Source organism: Nelumbo lutea, chromosome 1 (assembly GCF_056320005.1).
Source record: "Nelumbo lutea isolate HS-2025 chromosome 1, American lotus-T2T, whole genome shotgun sequence".
Classification (NCBI taxonomy): domain Eukaryota; kingdom Viridiplantae; phylum Streptophyta; class Magnoliopsida; order Proteales; family Nelumbonaceae; genus Nelumbo; species Nelumbo lutea.
In genome coordinates this window covers 117,285,339-117,304,593 of record NC_142684.1, presented here as the reverse complement: position 1 = coordinate 117,304,593, position 19,255 = coordinate 117,285,339, and the positions used below count along the sequence as shown (strand labels likewise).

The following is a 19,255-nucleotide window of genomic DNA, read 5'->3' as shown; positions in this document are numbered from 1 at the left end:
CAACAATCCAATACCTGAACTTTTAAAATGTGACAATCCAGTATCCAAACTTTTAAAATATGACAAATCAATACCTATCGTTAACTAATTCGCTAATCAACCGTTAAGTGACACTTGAAAAGTCAAAAATGCCCTAAGAATGACATCTAATTCTCTTTATCAACCATCCAAACATTGATAATAAAACGAATAGTCCCAAATTCTAGATTCTTCTAAACAGTCACCAACTTTTTTGAATAGAAGAGACTAGGATTTGAGACTGTTCAATTTTTAATCAATGTTTGGATGGTTGACAAAGAATTAGATGGCATTCAAAGGGCATTTTTGACTTTTCAAATATCACTTAACAGCTGATTAATGGACTAGTTAACGGCAAGTACTAGATTGTCACATTTTGAAAGCTTGAGTACCGGATTGTCACATTTTAAAAGTTTGGGTACTAGATTGTCACATTTTAAAGTTTGGGGACCAAATTGTCACTCGAGCCAAAGTACAGGGTACTAATCAGGAATTTCCCCTGATATGTATTACAAATAAATATATAACACAAATATTATAAATACTACATATGTATAAAATATATATAATTTATTATATATTGCATATAGTTTATATATCATATATAGAAAATATATGGGGAAAATTCCACTTTAGTACCCTAAACTTTCGAGGTAGTGTCAACTTAATAACACATATCAATGCAATACCCAAACTTTCAAAAGGTGTCAAGTTGGTCCCTATTGTTAATCAACAGTCAATTATTTGATCACGTGATGATATGTACAACTTAAAATTTTTGAAAATGTCAAAACTACCCTTCAAAAAAAGATAGCGTTCATTGTCTTTTACCTTCAAAAAGTTGAATAGTTTGGGGTTAAGCAAAAGGGTTTCAATTGACGGTGATAAAAGCTTTTCATTCGCATAATAGGAAAGAGAGATTGAAGGCAACAAGGACTTCATAGATGATGTGTTGCACCCCACAATGTCCTATCCTACAACATATCCCTACCGTGTATTGGGAATATCTCCCGATGATGACATCATCAATTCTGTATTATCATCGAGAGATGTTTCCAATACACGACGGGGATGTGCTGTTGAACATTGTGGGGCACCCCAACCCTTTGTGGGGCACAAATCTGAACCCTTCACAAACGCCTAACATTAACACCCAAAAGTATGTACCAACCGGATCTGTGAGGGCCCACAACTGCTACATGCCATGCTAGAAATCACACTTCCACCCCGCTGGCTATATGCTGCCATGCCGGAAATCCCCCAAATGCTTCTCTATCTTGTTGCTAGTTAGGCCCATCTCTGCCTCGACGCCTCCCTTGGAAATAATAAATCGGACTCAGGAAGTGAAGGCCGAAGAGATCTTTGGTACTAGTTTTAGGTTCTAACTATCAAGATTTTTTTTGTACTAACGTGAAAGGCATAAGAGGAAAAGGATCCATTTGGTTCGCATTCAGAATCAGAATCAGAATCAAAATTGGAATCAGAATCTGAATGATCCATTCCCATAATCTGTTTGGTTCAGACAAGAATGTGAACAGAAATTAAAATCAGCAGGAATGGGATTTCATTCCCAAGGGAGGGACAGAGAATGGCCATTCCCTCAAATAGGAAAATGCCATTCCAGCAGAAATGGGGATGGGATTCTGATTCTGTCCAACCAAACAGTTAGAACCGGAATACCCCATTTCGATTCCGATTCCAAACCCCTATTCCCGCGAACCAAACGGGGCCTAAATAATAAAAAACATCGTCACCTCTCCTCTTTCTCCCTCCTTCGACTCCGAGAAGAAACTTGGGTATCAAAAATGATTCACGACCATTGATGGCAAATCTTCCCAAATCCCTTCCGCTCAACCCTCCTTATGACGGTCCAAGCGCTTCTTCCGTTAATGCAAACGCTGATCGCAGGGAAAATGCTCTTCTTGATCTCTCTCCAAGGTAAGGTTCGTTTATTGGGTGTTTATTTTTCTGTCCCTGGTGTTTGCTTTGTTTTGATAAAACAATAAAAGGATCAGCTTTAGCTCATGTTTCATCATCATATCTCTTCACCTACTTCCATTTACAGTTCAAGATGCATGAGATTTTGCACATCTAAGGAGGCTAGTGCGGCAACCAAATCGGTGCTAAGAGGATTACCTTGTAGGCAATTCTTTGCGAATAGGAGTTTTGCACATTGAAAAACGAATCTAGAGAGAATTGGTGATGCATTTGGATACTAATTATAAGAAAATTAGATGATAGATTAAGGGCATTTTTGTCTCTTTACATGATTGTAAGCATGGTATTGCAGTGACAAATTTGAAAGTTCGGGTACTAACTTATACTACCCCCAAAATTCAGGGTACTAAAGTGGACCCAAACTTTTAAAAAGTGTCATGTTGGTCCCTATCGTTAACCGATCGTTAGTTATCTGATCACGTGATGACATGTGCAACCTAAAATTTTTGAAAATGTCAAAACTACCCTTCATAAAAAAATATTGTTCATTGTCTTCTACCTTGAAGAAGTTGAATAATCAAAGGTTGAGCAAAGGGTTTCGATTGATGGCAACAAAAGCTTCCCAATTGGATCGATTAATCATTGTTTTTTTATAGATTTTTTTTGTTTGGTTTCTCTCGTTTGATTCAATTTTTCATATTTTTAGGGGGTTGTTCAATAGTTTATTTCAAGCTTCACATGCAAGGTTCAAAATATTGTTCGGTGTACCAGGCTATATCGATAGTTTTTTTAGGTTTTACTTTTTTTTTTAAACCAGTTCAGGGTTGGTTTTGATACCACACGTGATTTTTTAGCATTAATTTCTTTCATTATTTCCTCGATACCACGTGATTTTTTAGCATTAGTTTCTTTCATTATTTCCTTGATACCACATGTGAGTTTTGATTCTATTGTTATGAATGTTCCAATGGAGTGAGTCTATTTTTATATTCCAATGAGTCTGTTATTTATTATACTCCAATGGATGATATGGGTATGTTGTGGTTGCAACATATTATGTTGCATTATTGTTGGATTTTTAAATTGCATGGTGTTATTATTGCTTGTTACAATGATCTGCATAAAACTATTAGTAGCTGTTTTTCTTCCAATGTGTAGGTTGAATGGTGTTAGAACTAGTTCAATGTGGACTTTTCTTTATGATAATTAATAGGACTTAATATACAGATGTTCTATGATTTTATTATGCTCAATATCATGGTCGCATGTGTCTATAAAAGTTCAAAAGCAAATTGGTGTTATTAAACACCCATTTTGTACTTTTACTTTAAAAATCATGTTTTGGAAGCAAAGTTTACCAAGTGGATTCCATAGCTAAAAGCCCATTAGGCTTTGAAAGTTCAAAGGGTGTTCAAGGTTTAAAATTTCAATATGATACGTCTGATACGGGGCATATCGTATCGTATCTTTTAAAAATAGATACGAGATACACATGAAAATCGTGTGCATCGTCTTTTTTCATGCATATCGGGGGTGTATTGGTAGCGTATCAACAAAAAAGATACGACCAAAAACCGAAAAAAAAAATAAAGGGGAAAAGTAAGATTCTTTCACCCCCCCAAATGACTCTAAAACTCTAAACCTCATTCATAGAATACTAGATTTGCAAAATTTTGCAAGAAACAAGTGTGAATCGTTATTTTTTTTTAAGATTTTCCAAATTTTGAAAAAATATGGTAAAAAATAAGTTTTTTTTTTCTGTTTTTTATAATATCTTATGGTTTCTTTTTTATTGAATGTGTAAATTTATGTCAATCTACATTTCTTACATCCAAAATCACATTTTTTGTGTTATCTGTAGATTTATGGAAATTTCATGAGATATTTGGAAAAAATATAAATTAACAAAAACTTTGAAAATATAATTTTTTCTCTGCGTATAAAGACTAAATATGTTTTAGATCTATAGATTTATCTATCATATCTATAGAACAATGGAAATTTCTTCTTTAATATTTTTTTTTTGATTTTTTATATTTTTAGAATAAAACTAAATAATAATTAATTATATTTTATTGTTTGACCACACCAATTGAAATTTATTCTTTAATATTTTTTATTTTTATATTTATAGAATTAAAAAATAATTAATTAATTAATTATATTTTATCATATGATCATAATGATTGAATATATTATAATTCTATAGATGATCTATCATATATTCCACAAAGCAATTAAAAATTTTATTTAATAACTATTTTTTAATATAATATATAATTTTTATTTATTTTTATTATTTTTTGAAAATAAATAATAATTAATTATTAAGTATATTTTCACTTAGAAGTTGTGTTAATGCATATTTTATGGTTGGATAAGAGAGTTGGTTTTTTCCCATCCCATTAAACATTAAAACTTAAGAATTATAATTTATAAACTATAGTTAAGTTTAGTATTTTTAATGAAATTATAATTAACTACAGTATATTTCTTCATAAAACCATTAAAATATATTAGCTTAATGTATATACACCTCATTTAGGTCTTATATTTAGTATTGTTATATATTTTTATGATTTATTAAAGTATTTATAGTGTTTCAAAGCGTATCTTAGTTATTCTCCGATACGCATGCATATCCAAGACGTATCTTGATACATCTCTTAAAATTGCCTTTCCGATACACTTGGCATTTCTGATATACTTTTAAACCTTGAGAGTGTCGACTTTCGCTTTATCTAGTTGGTTAAAAAGAAAGGATGTCATTTCCTAAAAGGACACTACTATTCTCTTTTTTTTTTTTTTTTTTTTGCCAAATACTACAGTACTACTATTTTATTGAAATACATTAAGCAAGAGGATTGCCAGATCCTAATATGTGGAGATGAAAATAGCAGTCAATAACATCTTCATGGGTTTCGCTGCCCATAGGGAGATGAAAAATAGCAGCTGAGCTGCCTGCTAGAATTGTTCTTTATGCCTAAAGGATTGTTATAGCGTGTGAAGGAGTCATAAACACCAGATTCCACAGGGGTTCAAGTTCAGCCGTGAAAAGAAATGGAAGTAGTCATTGCTCTGTGTAGTGATATGTTAAGCCTTGTGATAAGGACAGAGATCAACAAGACTGCAACTCTGAAAGCGTAGAGATGCAAGAAGTCTTATGGGAGAACATAAAGATGCGGTGCAGGTCTCCGGTGATCTTTGATGGACAAGAACCGTGGACGAAGGTCAAATTTCTCAAATGCTAAATTGCCATTGGAGGCGCTAGGAGTTGCGTTCTGAATTATTGCCCTAACCACATAATACAGTCCTACTCCGTCCTTGTTTGCTTGTGTTGCCATATAATGCGTATGTAATGTATCTTTCCATTTAAATCTTCCGGAACGAATTGGACCACGGTTTATGGTTCCCCTCTGCTACTAACTGCACTATGAGAAAAATAAAACTTCTTTAGGAAAAACCATATGATATTTGGTTAGAAGCCCCCTATTCAATGCCCAGTTTAATTAAATACTTGGTCTAATACCAACTTACAGGGCGGCCTATATACCGAATCCACATTACAGGAAAACTGATGGTAAATGGATCTGAAAAATGGAATCATTCACTATATTACCTAAATTTCCAGTCTATAAAAGAACTGTATCAATCATGAATACACACAACCTACGCCCCCCCCCCCCCCGGGAAAGAAGGGAAAAAAAAGGGTTCCCTGTATGGATCCAAACTCCCCTCCCAGAAAAACTGGAATTGCTAACCTGGAACAGATCTCTGCTTCTTCCAAAGTCCAAACTTTTAGTTTGAGGTCGACATTAGCTATAATACCACCGGTAACTCTATTTCTCCAGCCTCATTCAACCAAGGAGCAGAAAAAGGTGAAAATCAAGTCCAACAATATGAAAGCTGCTGCCATCAGCCGCTGGCAATGATCTCATGGATGGCATCGCTGACTGTTTGATCTTCAGACCTAACGGCCAGCTTCATGGCAACCTGCTTGGGCCCATCAATTCCAAATGACAACCGGACAAGCACCTTGACATTGCCTATAAACACACCAGACAACAGGCATGTGTGTGACCTCGAATTGCTTGGTACAACTTCAGTGCCCTGTAAAACAGACACGGGAAGCATTTCAGAAGCTTCTGGTTAGTTGACTCTTCAGGATAGTGAAGGGCAAAAGAAGGAATAAAATTAATATCTAGATATAACAAATCACCTTAAACTTCTACTGGACTATTTGTTGAAGAGAAAAAAAATCAATGAAACAGGTGATACATTTCTAACAGGAAACTTGGTATCTAGACCTAGTGATAATAAAAACACCAACTGGCCTATCAAGTTGGTCAGAAAGCATTTCTATATCTGACAGGAGGCAGAGGATTGATCCAAAGAACCACAGGTTCCTTGCATAGTAAGCAATGTGCCATGTGTTATACCAGTAACAAATGGCTGACTTCCAGTTACGTTATCCACCCCACATTCCCTAAAAAGACGAATTAAAAGATAGCGTTTCACCTCACACAGAAGGACTAAAAGATTGAAATCCTTTTGGTCATATTAGTTAAAAATTATATATAGAAGTTGATGCAATTGCAAAGAGATGGAAAATACCAACTTCTTTGCCACGGCATCTTCTAATAGGAGTCAAAATATAGGAAAAAGTATGAGATCTAAGTAATCACAGGGCAACTTTAAGGTGCTTGAAGAGTCCAAAAGAATCCAATAGAAAAGATTTACCTCACAGGGCTGCATGCCAAGAATGTCAATGACAGCACCAACAGCCTCTGCCAAGCTCTCCCTTACACCAAGGCCATACTCATCAACCCGCTCACAATCTGGTCCCATGCTTTCCCATGTATTTCTAAAATTAGAGACCCCCACTTTCAACATATAATCTGCAGCAACAACATCAAGGTCCTCCAGCTGATATTCATCTTCAACACCATCTTCTTCTGCTTCACCAGTAGATGGATCAACCTGACAGAAGGCAATACAAAACAAAAAATCATCTGAGCATACAAACCAAATAACTGAAGATTGTTTATTGATGTCTTTCACTTTTCATCTTGTAAATCAGGAAAACCTTAATTTAGAAACCCCATTACATAAATTCTCACCCTACCAATCAATTTGCACAAGTGGATTAGAATATACCTTGGATTTATCAAGTACTTAACCCAAGTCTGTAAGAAAAGGTTTAATTCCAAATAGTTGAAATTAAGAGGCAGTTATCAAAAATAAAATGTTGGAATTAAGGCTGAGTTGAGTTGTAGAATAAATTCTATGACTACAGCCTGTGCATCTATCTTTTGGGCCTTACATTTCATTTGTTGCTTTCATAATTTAAAAGCACCTTACTTGAATCTCTGAGTCACCAAAGAGTGGATAAAGGATTAAGTAATCTAATATTTGCTAGTCTTTCTCACAAGTTAATAAAAAAATGCATGCAACCAAATTGTTACAATGTATAAAAATGTAGTTACACTAGGCCACTTGTAAGCTTTTCACCAGGTCCACCTAAAAGATTAACATCATTGATCAGTTGAACAAGAGAGCAGAATTACCATTTGGGTATTATCAAAACAAAATAACTTCTCTAAGGAGATTGAGTTTTTTTTTTTTGTTTTTTTGTTCCATGGTGCTATACAATGGGGGTAGTCCATCCCCCAAACCCATAACCCCCCAACCTTGGTGAAGGCAGGATGCAACCCCAAGTCTCTGCTACAAGTACAACAAGCCAGAGATCTGACCAACTGAATTGGGGCATTGTTAAGAGACACACTAAACAGTGATAAGACTGACATTCATGGTTGTGAAAGTCAACATATGTCAGGAATGTTAACCAATATTTTTCAGTTTTCAGCCCTACCAACAGAAACTTTTAAGGTATCTTAAAATTCCAAAAAAATGATCAAATATACTCCGGATTTCCTACCCACAGCACACCACAGCAACACATTGGGAACATCTCCCCATGAAATGAAATATACATGTATGGTATGAGAGATGCTCCAGATGTGTGGCTGTAGCATCCTGTAGGTAGGAGATGCAGACTTGGTCAAATATTGTATTATTCAATCAAAGTTTATCATATAAGCCTGCATGAATGCATTTTCTTTTGAGAAGGTCAGACCAAAATGTCAATAGATGTATTCATCCATAAGCATGATATAGTATTACATATTCAAGTAAGTTTATATACTTGTATAAATACATAATTATATTCATCAAAATTAATATTCATTAAAAAGAAAAGTTAAAATAATAGATTAATAAAGATGACTCTATAAAATATAAATGTATAAAGTAGCATTGTTATTTCTATTGGAACATCATCTTCCATTATTTTTTATGTTCTACAAATAATCTTGTAGTTCGTAAGGTAATTTAGACTTATGAGTTCACACATTTGTCGTCAATATACATGTACTTCGGATTTTAATATGAAACTATTAAGTTTGACTCTCAGAGACTATAGGTAGCTCCAATAGCAGTACCTTTGTCTATTTACTTTCCAATCCTTGTTTTTATACAATAAATTTATAACAACACCATAATTTTAAAAGAGTACATCTAAGTTGTCTTTTTTCATTTTTAAAATACCATTGTCTATTTCCAAAGATTTCACAATGTTTTCAAGCTTTCTATAAAGTTTTTCAGATGCATTTTCTATTCCTAGGTGATCAACATTTCCATCAACAGGCATTTTAAAACTTGTTAACATTTACAAAAAGTTGGAAGGATTTGAGATTGTATGGTTTCCAATTCTGAGAGCAAGATTCCTCATAACCCTCCATTAGAAAAATATATTAAATAGTTACAAAGGATATGAGAAAAATAAACATATGATAGTAGGTTATAAACATCCAGGCAATATCTGTTAAAAATACCACCATAAAATAAGAGTCAACAGTTGTAGGATTTGTGCCAATACAAGATTGTAACATTTTATCTCTCCCCTAGGAATATGTATATACAGGTCCAGATGATGGTTAGTAAGTAGGTGAAGACGTGAAGTAGTAGACTATAAGAACATCTTCACCAGCTGGCTCAGGCTAGTAGCTCACTCTGCTTACAATATTACACCTCAACCATGAAGCCACATTTTCAACTCCAAGAATATTGGCCAGATTTGAGAAAAGGTAAACATAGTAGGAACACTACGAGGCTAACATGTAGAGGACTTTTTTTCTTTTGTGAGGAGAGGACATACCTCTTTAACGATGAACTTAAGCATATTTGAGAATTTCCCAATAGCAGGAACTCCAACTGGCTTTTCAAATGCAACGAAAGTCTGCCCTGGTGAGTCATAAGGTAATGATCTTAAAGGCTTGGATGTAACTTCAGAAAATTCCTCAGCCTCAGAAGCATCCACAATAACAGTGACCTGGTAATGAGAGCAAGATTATTACAAATTCTCAATGAGATAGGAAACAAACATGGGTTCAGCATTAAGCATACATTTTCCAATAGTTGTTCAGGAATAGTGTTTGTGCAGTTGTACTGGAATACAACATGTCCATCATAGATGTGCTTGACAACATTAACAGCATATTCGGTTTCAGCTTCTGTGAGCTCTACAGGTGCCAATGACTGAAAAAATAAAATAAAATAAGGAGGCAAAAACAAATGAATCCTCAATTTTCAACATATTAAACACAAACAACACTGTGCACTTGTGTTAAGATCAATCAAAAAAACCTTGAAAAGCTTTCCAAAGCTTGAAAATTCAGGGATGGAGGATAGCATCTTTTCATAAGCATCAATAGTGGATGCGGGACCACTAGGCGGAGCACCCAACCCAGTTGGCTTTTTCCCAGGGGCTTTCTTCTCAGCAAGAGGCTGTGATTTAACCTCCCTGGGTACAGAATCAATGTCAAAAGGTTCTTCTGAAGGCTCCTGCATCCAAAACATACATATATGATGTCAAAAAATAAACCACTGAAAAACACGAAAGAGAGCCCAGTGGAAGACATACATAGTTCTTCAAGCTCATCTCCAAATTGACCAACGGAACATCCAGAGACCGAAAGAGGAAGTCCTTCACTTCTTTGTTTCCATTAATGGAACCATCACCACCTCCAAGTGTATTTAGATAGAGTGTTGCCCTATCACGAACCTGTGAACAGGTTAGCATGTGAAAATACTACCAAGCAAAGAAAGACAGAAGCCATAAAAAAACAGGCTTGCTTTAAACCAAGATGATGTTTTCATTCCAATGGCAGGTTGAAGAAGTTGAATTCAATCACAAAAATCCTCAAGGAACAAACCCAACTCCTATGGTTCATTTTGGATCCATATTCCCAGGAAAGCATTGAGTTTGAATTAACTCAAATTTCCAGTAGCTATATATCCAATTTACATAGTCTACTATGAGTACAGACCAAACAAAGTTTTAGATCCTTTATCCCAGATTCAAGCACAATAATGCAAAAAAACAAAAAGATAAACTTTAATGTGCATTAATATATAAATACCTAGCAGATATATCTTTGCAAGAGAAACCACCACCAAACATAAATTCTAAAGAAACAATGTCCAAGCCATCTTTTTTTCACAGGCTTTTCATTTCCATGCCTATTGCTTTCAATATTGCCCTCTTGACTGCTAATGAAGTTTTTTTTTTGTTGGTGATAAAAGAAATGCAATGCATATTGTAGTTCAGAAAGACAAAAAAAAAGTGAAACTTGTTTTGCATCAATTAATTACACATGATTTCATGAGTCAAATGAAATTACTCCCCAGGCATAAAGTACATATCAATCAACTTCATTAGACAGGACATTTAAAGATTATACTGAGACTTACTTCATCATCACTGTCAAAGAGGCACCGTCTCAGCAGAACAAATATTCGAGGCTGCAAAAAGTAGTCCAATTGTTTCAACTTGTGTTAATTAACTAATCAACTGCTGAATGGTGGATATGGGTGATCATTCTTGGCCTGGCCTGGCCCAGCCCACAAATTTCTGGGCTTGGGCCTAATATGTCAAGCCCGGTCTAAGCCTGGCCCGACCCGCAATATATATATATATATATAAGTTAAGTATTACTTTTAACACAAAAATAATTGTTTATGAATTGAAATGTGCCAACACATGTGTCAACACTTGAGTCAATTCAAGTATGAGATGTGTCCTCCCAAGCAAGGCCTTAGATAGGTGAAGGAAAAGCCTTCATTCTCATTCCCCAAGCAATATGGGACTTGGGAAAACATTCAATGGTTGCATTAACTATTTAATGTTGTTCTAAGTCCCACATTTCTCAAGAATAGGAATGAATGCCTTGCCTTCATCTATAAAACGATAGGTAACCCAAGCCAAATCAAGTCTAACAATTAAATGAGGCTCATGCCTTGTTTTTTTTGTGCCATAGGCCTAAAGCCTAGCCAAGCCCAATTTAACTTTGGGTTATGTGATTTTTTTGTATGTATTACATTTACATATTATTTAATTTAAAAACTTTAAATAAATTAAATTTTATTATTTGATGCCCTGGGCCCAAAGTCATTACTCATTAGGCCCGGAAAGCCCGTAAGCCCATCCCAAGCCCATGTAGGTCTGGGCTTGGGCTTGCAATCTAGGCCCGGGGCGAGGACCGGGCTGAGCCCAGACCTAGCTTAAAGCCCTTATAATTGGTGTTAAGCCCGGCCCGGGCCCAGCTCGGCCCATGATCACCCCTAATGGTGGATGTTAAAAACTAATGAAGTGTGAAATTACCTTCAAAGAATCAACCATAGCACCGAACTTTGCCAAGGTACTAACAGCACTGGCCCGAACAGTTGCATTCTCAAGAATAACCCGATTATAGATATACCGGATATATTTACTGGGATCTGATGTCTTTGGCCCTTCATTTCCCAGAAAATGTAGGATCTAGAAGAGTAACAAGTAAATACATATTATAATACAGTAGATACAAAAATGTGAACCAAAATATACATAAAATTGAGGGAAAACTATTTAAATTCAAGCAGTTCAACAATTGCGTAGGCAAATATTGAGGGAGAAATGTCCACCTGAGTAGACAAATATGTGAATTCACAGTCCTCAATAAATTCACAAAGGTGAAATAATCCGCTTTCTTTGGCATCTGGTATATCTCTTATAAGGATAACAATGGAGTCAACAATTGCCTTCTTGTATTCAAATCCCCCTTCTTCTCTAAGAATGTTGCTTAGGAAGTTCATCCTGAAAAGGAAGATTGAAAATAACTAAAGCAAGAAGCATGTCATAGAACCAAGAGTTCAAAACAGTAAGAAAAGAACTTTTCCAGGTAAAATCCAAGATCCCTCACAATGTTCGATACTTAAGTGGAAACTTTAGGCACAATGACCGAATAGCTTCCACAACCACAATCTTGAACTCATCTGCAATATCTGACATGAAGTTAGTTATCTGTTTCATCAGACGATCAACACTCGATTCATTTCCTGTCTTCAAAAGTGTAGTAATAGCAAGTGTTGCAATGCTTCTGTTCTGATCTGAAATTAAGCTCTCCATATCTATATTGCAGTTTGTAACTGCCATAGGATGTGTCATTGCGACCTGCAAAAGTCAAAAAAGAAACAATGAAAGAAATAATCAGAACACTATGTCAGGTGAGATAATGATCTAGTCAAGGTGAGTTTGTTCACAATCTCATATTCCTACAGAAACTGAAAATCATATATTTGAAGTTCCCCAAACAGTTATCCTTCTAGTGTTCTGATGTTTTTAGATTAGAATATGGTATTCTTGAAGTTCACAGAGTAGAAGAGAAGAAGACAGAATTCTAATGTTATTCAAGGGAGGAAAAAGTTAGACTCCTGCTCCCAGTCAACCACTATAAATAAGTGCATGTATTAAGTGCAAAATGTCTGATCTGCCCCTATAACAGAAACTCAATGTGGCACAGAAAATGGCTTAACATATAACAGAAACTCATGTGGCACAGAGTTTCTGTTATAGGGGCTTGTTGGGACAGATCTATACAAGACATATGACATACAATGACTTTTCTACCCTTAAATTCATGTGGAACAGAAAATGGCTTAACATATAACAGAAATTCAAACGACACATACCCTTACATTCTCAGCATTTAAGAATGCTAGGGACACAAGCTATTCACCGAATGAGCCTTCAATCACAACAATATGGCTGCAACTTCTAGTCAATTTATTGTAATTGCAAACCACCACAATGACACAACTTTTAAAAGTAACAGTTTAATTAGCAATCAACAGAAGGCACATCAAAAGATTGGATGCTTTTATAGTTTCATTCAAAAGATTGGAGCTCCAGCAATGACATAAAATATTTACAATTGCACATGTTTTTGTGTTGAAATCATGCAAACTAAATCTTTTATTTGTAAGAAGTAAGGTGCTTCCCTGTCACCCATGCAGGCCTTCTGGCCTTGACAACTGTGAAGCAGATAGCCTCGCAAAGGAAGGGTACTGTAAAGTGTTTTGGATTGGAGCACTAAAATCCTCAGGTAGACTGAATTTTGTTGGTCTTATTTTCATTGATAATTTTCCTTTTGGGTGGGGGGCAAGGGGGTGCTGTTTGCCTCTTCAAGGCAGCTATTTTCCCACTGCATTAGAGTTATAGCTCCTTCCCCTTTTTTCATTGAAAATATCTTACAAGTTCTCAGCCTAAAAAAATTAATTTCTATTAAGATGATTTCACCACCAAAACAAATCCGTGAACCCTTTTAGATAAATCCATTTAGAGGAAGGGAAAAACTAATGGAGGAGAGACAGGAACTAGAGAATATGTATAACCAAAATTAAATTACTTTGAAATGCATCTCACAAATACCATATTGAAGATAGAAGTACTAAGATCTATCAAAAAGGAAAGTGCAAAAGAGTAAACCTTATTTAGAGTGCGAATAGCAGCAAAACGAAGTACTGGTTTTGATGAACTCAAAAAGAGTTGCAGTACAGTGATAGCAGGAGTCAGTTCTCGACTGGTTACACCACTCAGCTCTGTTATTGCTCTAGCAGCTTCAAAAATAACCATTTCCGCTTTATGTCGTAGACAACCCTCAAGATAATCATAAAAGGGACGATCTCCTGTCTGTGTGTTAAGGCCTGACTCACGTATTACCTACATGAATGCTCAATAATGCTAAGATATGATGGACTAACTGCATTGCAAGTTTTACCACACAATGCTTCAATAAGATGAATGCACCTGGCTTGTATAACGAATGAGGAGGCATTGTGCCAAAGGTGAACGAACCGATCCCCTTGTCAAGCTGGTAACTAGCTTGCTAACAGCTAATCGATCATTTTGCCGTATCTGCAAGTCAATAATAGAAGTCGATCATTATTTTTTTTATAAGTAAGCAAGGTTTCATTAATCAAAAGAAGAAGCCAGTTACAAGCTTCCCATGGAGATAGAAGTAGATCATTATCATTTTTAATCTATAAAATGGTATGGATTTTAAAACTAGAAGAACACCAGAAGTCAGATTTGTATGAAAATAAACCAAAATTTTAACAACAAATCAAAGTACTAAATTATATCATAATCATCATCTGATTTCATCAATTAAGTTTTTCCTATATATTTATGGCTCTTTCACGCCTGACATGGGGATTGCAGCAACAGGTTACATTATACTCACAAAAAATAATTCTCCTGTTTATGCAGAAAGTTGAAGAATTCAAGCTTCAGGAAGCCTTCAAGCAGAACGGTGGGCTCTACTCGATGGACTGAAGGTGATCTTATTGAATATCAAATCTCCTTTTGTATTTCATGACTCAGTGGATGTTGTAAATAGTTTATAAGATACTGAAGAGGTGGACTGGTCTGTTAAAACTCTTAAGGAGAATGCTTTACACCTGTTGGGGCTTTTTGATATAACATGTATTAACTGTGCTAATAGATTTTTGAATATGGCTGCCCATGAACTAGTTATAATGCCTGTAAATAAAATATGGTAGTGCATAATCAGGACAGCCAAATTGCTCCTTGTACTGTTTCTTCATTGGTTTTAAGTGGAGCTCTTTTTCTTTTGGCAAAAAAGTTCCTATATTCCAATTTAAAATTACTTTTCACCAGAATGAGTAAGATGAGCACAACTTCAAGCTTCCATATGGTATGTGAAAGCCCCAGACAAAGGGAAGGAAAAGAAACAATAACCCAGTATCAAACTCAATAGCCAGACGCTCTTAGGCAGTATTACATTCCTGTTCCTTGATAAGGGGTTTGTGGCACCTTTTTTTTTTTTTTGATAAGCATCAGAAATAAATTTCATTAATGAAAAGTGAAAATCACCCATCTTGACAAAGTGGGTGGGCCAAGTACAACATATCCTCTACATCCCAAAAGATACTGCAGATATAACACCAAACAAAAAACCCTGGGTACCCAGATGAATGAGATGGGCGGGCCCGGATTATAAGTTACAATCAGGGCCTGGGAATCCCCAATCCAAACAATCCTTTCCTACCCCCATCCTAGCCAAAAAATCAGTTATCATATTTGCACTCCTGGGTACCCAGATGAATGAGATGTTCAATCTGGTACCCAAGGAAAGAGCCAATCTCACCAGCATTCTAAATTGCCAAGGAGCTTAATCCTGAGAATTCATCCATCTAATGACAGTTTGGCAATCCCCTTCAACTAATATATTTGAAAAACCCCGCTGAGCCACCAGTTTAATGCCTTGCACTAGAGCTAACAGTTCTGCCCTCGAAGAGATTCCAAAACCAGCTGGTCCTGAGTGGCTGACAATTACATTACCACCAAAATTCCTGACTACTTCTCCAACTCCAGAAGTCCCAGGATTTCCAAGACAGCACCCATCAAACTTTAATTTGTAGCTTCCTTCTCCAGGTGGGATCCACTCCACCACCCTTTGTTGTAACCTGTTGTTAAAGTCCACAATAAAATTCCAACCTCTTAGCAGATCATTCAGCTTTATCCCACTGAACTCTTTATTGATCTAAGCCCGTGAGCAGCCCTTATAGTTGTAAGATCAATAAACTCCTCCAGTTCCTTGTATTTTTCTCCAAAGATTCTACCATTCCTTCCACACCACAAACCTCATAGCACTGCCCCTTTCACACACTGCCACCAAACTTTCTTTCTTTCTTTCTTTCTTTCAATAGAGCATCTCAAAAACTGTGGCCTAAACAGGTCCACCACATTAGAAGGTGCTATCCACACTTCTCCCATCAAAGAGCAAAAACAATGCCAAATCTTTGAAGTATAAGGGCACTGCAAAAAAAAAAAAAATGGTTGGTACTCTCCCTATTCTTCCAGAAAAGGACACAAACATGGGGAGAAAGGGACTGATACTTACACATTACACTTCCTTTGGAGTCTATCACAGGTGCTCAAAATTTTCTTAGCAGCCTCCCAACAAAAGACCTTTATTTTAGGGGGAACTGGAGTCGACCACAATTATTTAGCAGGGAAGGACAGGTGTTCAAAATTTGTGCCACTAAATCCCCCTAAGTTGTGCTTTTTCATGTGGACAGTCCTCTCAAATAAAACCTTGACAACCAACCACCTATTTATCAAGACAATGAGATATCTACAACAAATGAGTTTTATACCACCAACATGAATAATCATTTTTCCACCCCCTCCTGAACTTCCCTTTTACTATACTACTTGGAGTCACTTACTGAAATTTAAGAATTTTTGGGAGCCCTATGATTCAAGGCCTCTAGGAATCCAAGGCAGTTTGTAAACCATGGCCATATAAGGGTTTCTCCAAGAAAAGGAGAACCCCGTCGAACCTAACACCATTTTCCATATGCTGCTTGTTTTAAAAATATGGAATTCAAGGATTACCCCACATGGCTCTCTAGAAAGAAGGAATTGTTGGCATTATTTGAAAGGAACATTGCCTTTTTGAGAGAATGGTTTTGGTGTTTCGCCTTGGAACAAGACAGCCTCTGGGCAATGGCCTTGTCCACTTCTCAAAACTTCTCTTCCTTTTTTGAGATACAGTCTTGGTAATGGTCACCACATTAAGTTTTTTGTCAGACCTTTGGTGGATCCCCAGCCCCTCCCTCTCTCTCCTTGGTAATCTCTAGAGGGGAGAAAGGTCTCACTTATAGTTTTAATCTCTGTAGAACTTTGACTGATTTCGAATCTCTTGGTGCTTCCTCTTTGCTCTCTTCTCTATCTAATAGTTTCCTAGCCTCTTCTGTTCTTCACAAGCACATCTGATCCCTTACCACTAATAGAACCTTTTAGTCATCAAGAAAAGGCGATGCCACTTTGATGACATAATCTATTCTCCACAGGGTATGCCCTATCTGTATGTGACATCTATTTCTAAATACAACTAAGGCTATGGAAAAAGCAAATCCATGAAAACTTATTATGTTGCAACTTATGTGATGGAACAATAAGAAAACATACTTCTCTTTACTGATAAGAAAAGAACACATGCTTCTCTTATAAAAGTGGATGAAACAGAAAGCAGGAATCAGGAAGAGAGAGAGAGAGAGAGAGAGAGAGTTACCTGGTGGAGAAGAGCCAGAGCATGAAACTGTACAAGGGCAGCCCGTGACTGAACAGCTTCCTGTACTTCATTACTCCATCTTTTCACAATCTCTGGGTTTGTCTATTTCAATAGTAAATGACATGAGCAGAGAAAACCAGCAATTGTGTATATCACACCAACAATGAAGGTCATACAGTTGTACCTGAAGTAAGTGAATCCCACTAACAAGAGCAGCACTGGCCACAACAGGATTCTTGTCTACAATTGCTTGCTTCAAATATCTTTCTATTTGCGTGAGAAGAGTCCCATCAGTAATTCTACAGAGAACTCGAATTGCATTGGCCCTATACATGTCAGTCTTGCTGTTCATATCCTTCATCAGAGAGCTCGTGACAATAATAACCTTTGACAAGGAGGATAAATCAGTGCCTAATTCCTCAATGGAGTGAAAGGGGGCAATGGAAAGAAAGGAGTTTTATCCTATAACCTCATCAGCTGAAGGGGAAAGTTCCTTGATCATCAAATAAACCATTCTCCTCAGTCCTATATCCCTTGATTGAAAGAGCTTCGTGACAGCAAAGAACACTTCTGTAGCTTCTACCTATAAATCACATTAAAATTGACAAAATGCTCAAACTAGACAAACTCAAACCATTCAAATGGACCAAAACAGCAGGCAATAAGAGTTGGATCCCGAGGGAGGGGGTTGTTAAAATGCCTGTTACGCAGAAATCTGACCTTTGTGAATGTTTCTCCTTGGTTAAGTAAATACAGGAGTTTTGTGATGACCTGTGAACAAAGAAAAAAAGACATACGAAATTGAAAAGCCAATTCTTGGGGGCAAACAAAGCAGGAAAAGCAAGTTACAGAATCAAATGACAAAGCAGAACCTGAGAACATCTCCTGGGATCAAGTTGGGGGTCGTGGAAAACCCTAGCTTCTTGAAGAACCGCACCCTTCTCGATCCCAATAAAGGGGGAGTATTCCGCTGCAAAACAAGCATGACAACGTCGGATATTAGCTCCATAAAAGATATTCGCCAATTATAGGTTCATCAATGAATAAAATCACGATCTCTCTCTGAAGCTCAGATAAATTCGGAAACTTAATGCCTAATACCAACTACATTGCAATAAGAGCAGCAAAATGTAAATTAACTCGAAAACCGAAAAGGGATAAAATAAGAATTACGCATCAGATCTACCAAGTAGGCACAATTCCCTTCTAAGCAGAAAACAGTAGATCTAAAAGAAAATTCCGGATCTAAGTCTTCTAAACCACGAACATGAAGCTAAACATTAATGCGGATTACATAATCACGAAAGAATGGAATAAAAGATAGATAAGTGGGTGAAATGAAACAGCACGATTGGCATTAGTAGAAATAAGCGTGGATTCAAGGGTTAGGAGACCTACCTTCGTCGTCTCGATCATCATCCTTCTTCACGAAGGGTTGAGCCATGGCGAAATCAGAAGCTTTTGAGAGATCTGTGCGCTTGGGGTGGAAATAGGAGAGAGTTCCCAATCCTCTCTCTCTCTCTCTCTCCTCAAGTATGGTCGACTAGAGTTGAGGGCAATGAAATACAAGTACATAACGTTGAAAATGACGAAAATAACCTTCAAATTGAAAGTTGAAAGTTGAAACATCCATAATCTATTGTTATTTCTTAGCAGTAGCAGGATGTCAAATGTGGGTCAGGTCATGGTAAACCAGCCACGACCCGACTCTACAAGGATCCATCGGTCTTGGGTTGGGCAGCCCTATCGAACCCGGCCCGATGTTACAGTGGTACCTAGAAAATATATGAACATAGCCTTTCTATAGGGGTGAGCATCGT

General features: G+C 36.5%; 1 protein-coding gene across 1 annotated transcript; it reads right to left on the bottom strand.

Annotated features, from left to right (window-relative positions):
* Positions 1–5,429: 5,429 nt before the first annotated feature.
* Positions 5,430–18,997, bottom strand: LOC148877014 (coatomer subunit gamma-2-like). Its single transcript, XM_088980272.1, has 18 exons — positions 18,834–18,997; positions 18,308–18,405; positions 18,156–18,206; positions 17,905–18,018; positions 17,620–17,820; positions 17,436–17,537; positions 14,141–14,248; positions 13,820–14,053; positions 12,255–12,505; positions 11,977–12,148; positions 11,678–11,833; positions 10,768–10,818; positions 9,938–10,078; positions 9,661–9,858; positions 9,421–9,552; positions 9,173–9,346; positions 6,697–6,936; positions 5,430–6,066 (listed from the first exon to the last, which is right to left on the bottom strand). Exons 1-18 carry the CDS (start codon positions 18,877–18,879, stop codon positions 5,872–5,874), a joined length of 2,664 nt encoding a protein of 887 aa, XP_088836398.1. The 5' UTR covers positions 18,880–18,997; the 3' UTR covers positions 5,430–5,871.
* Between the last annotated feature and the right edge of the window lie 258 nt (positions 18,998–19,255).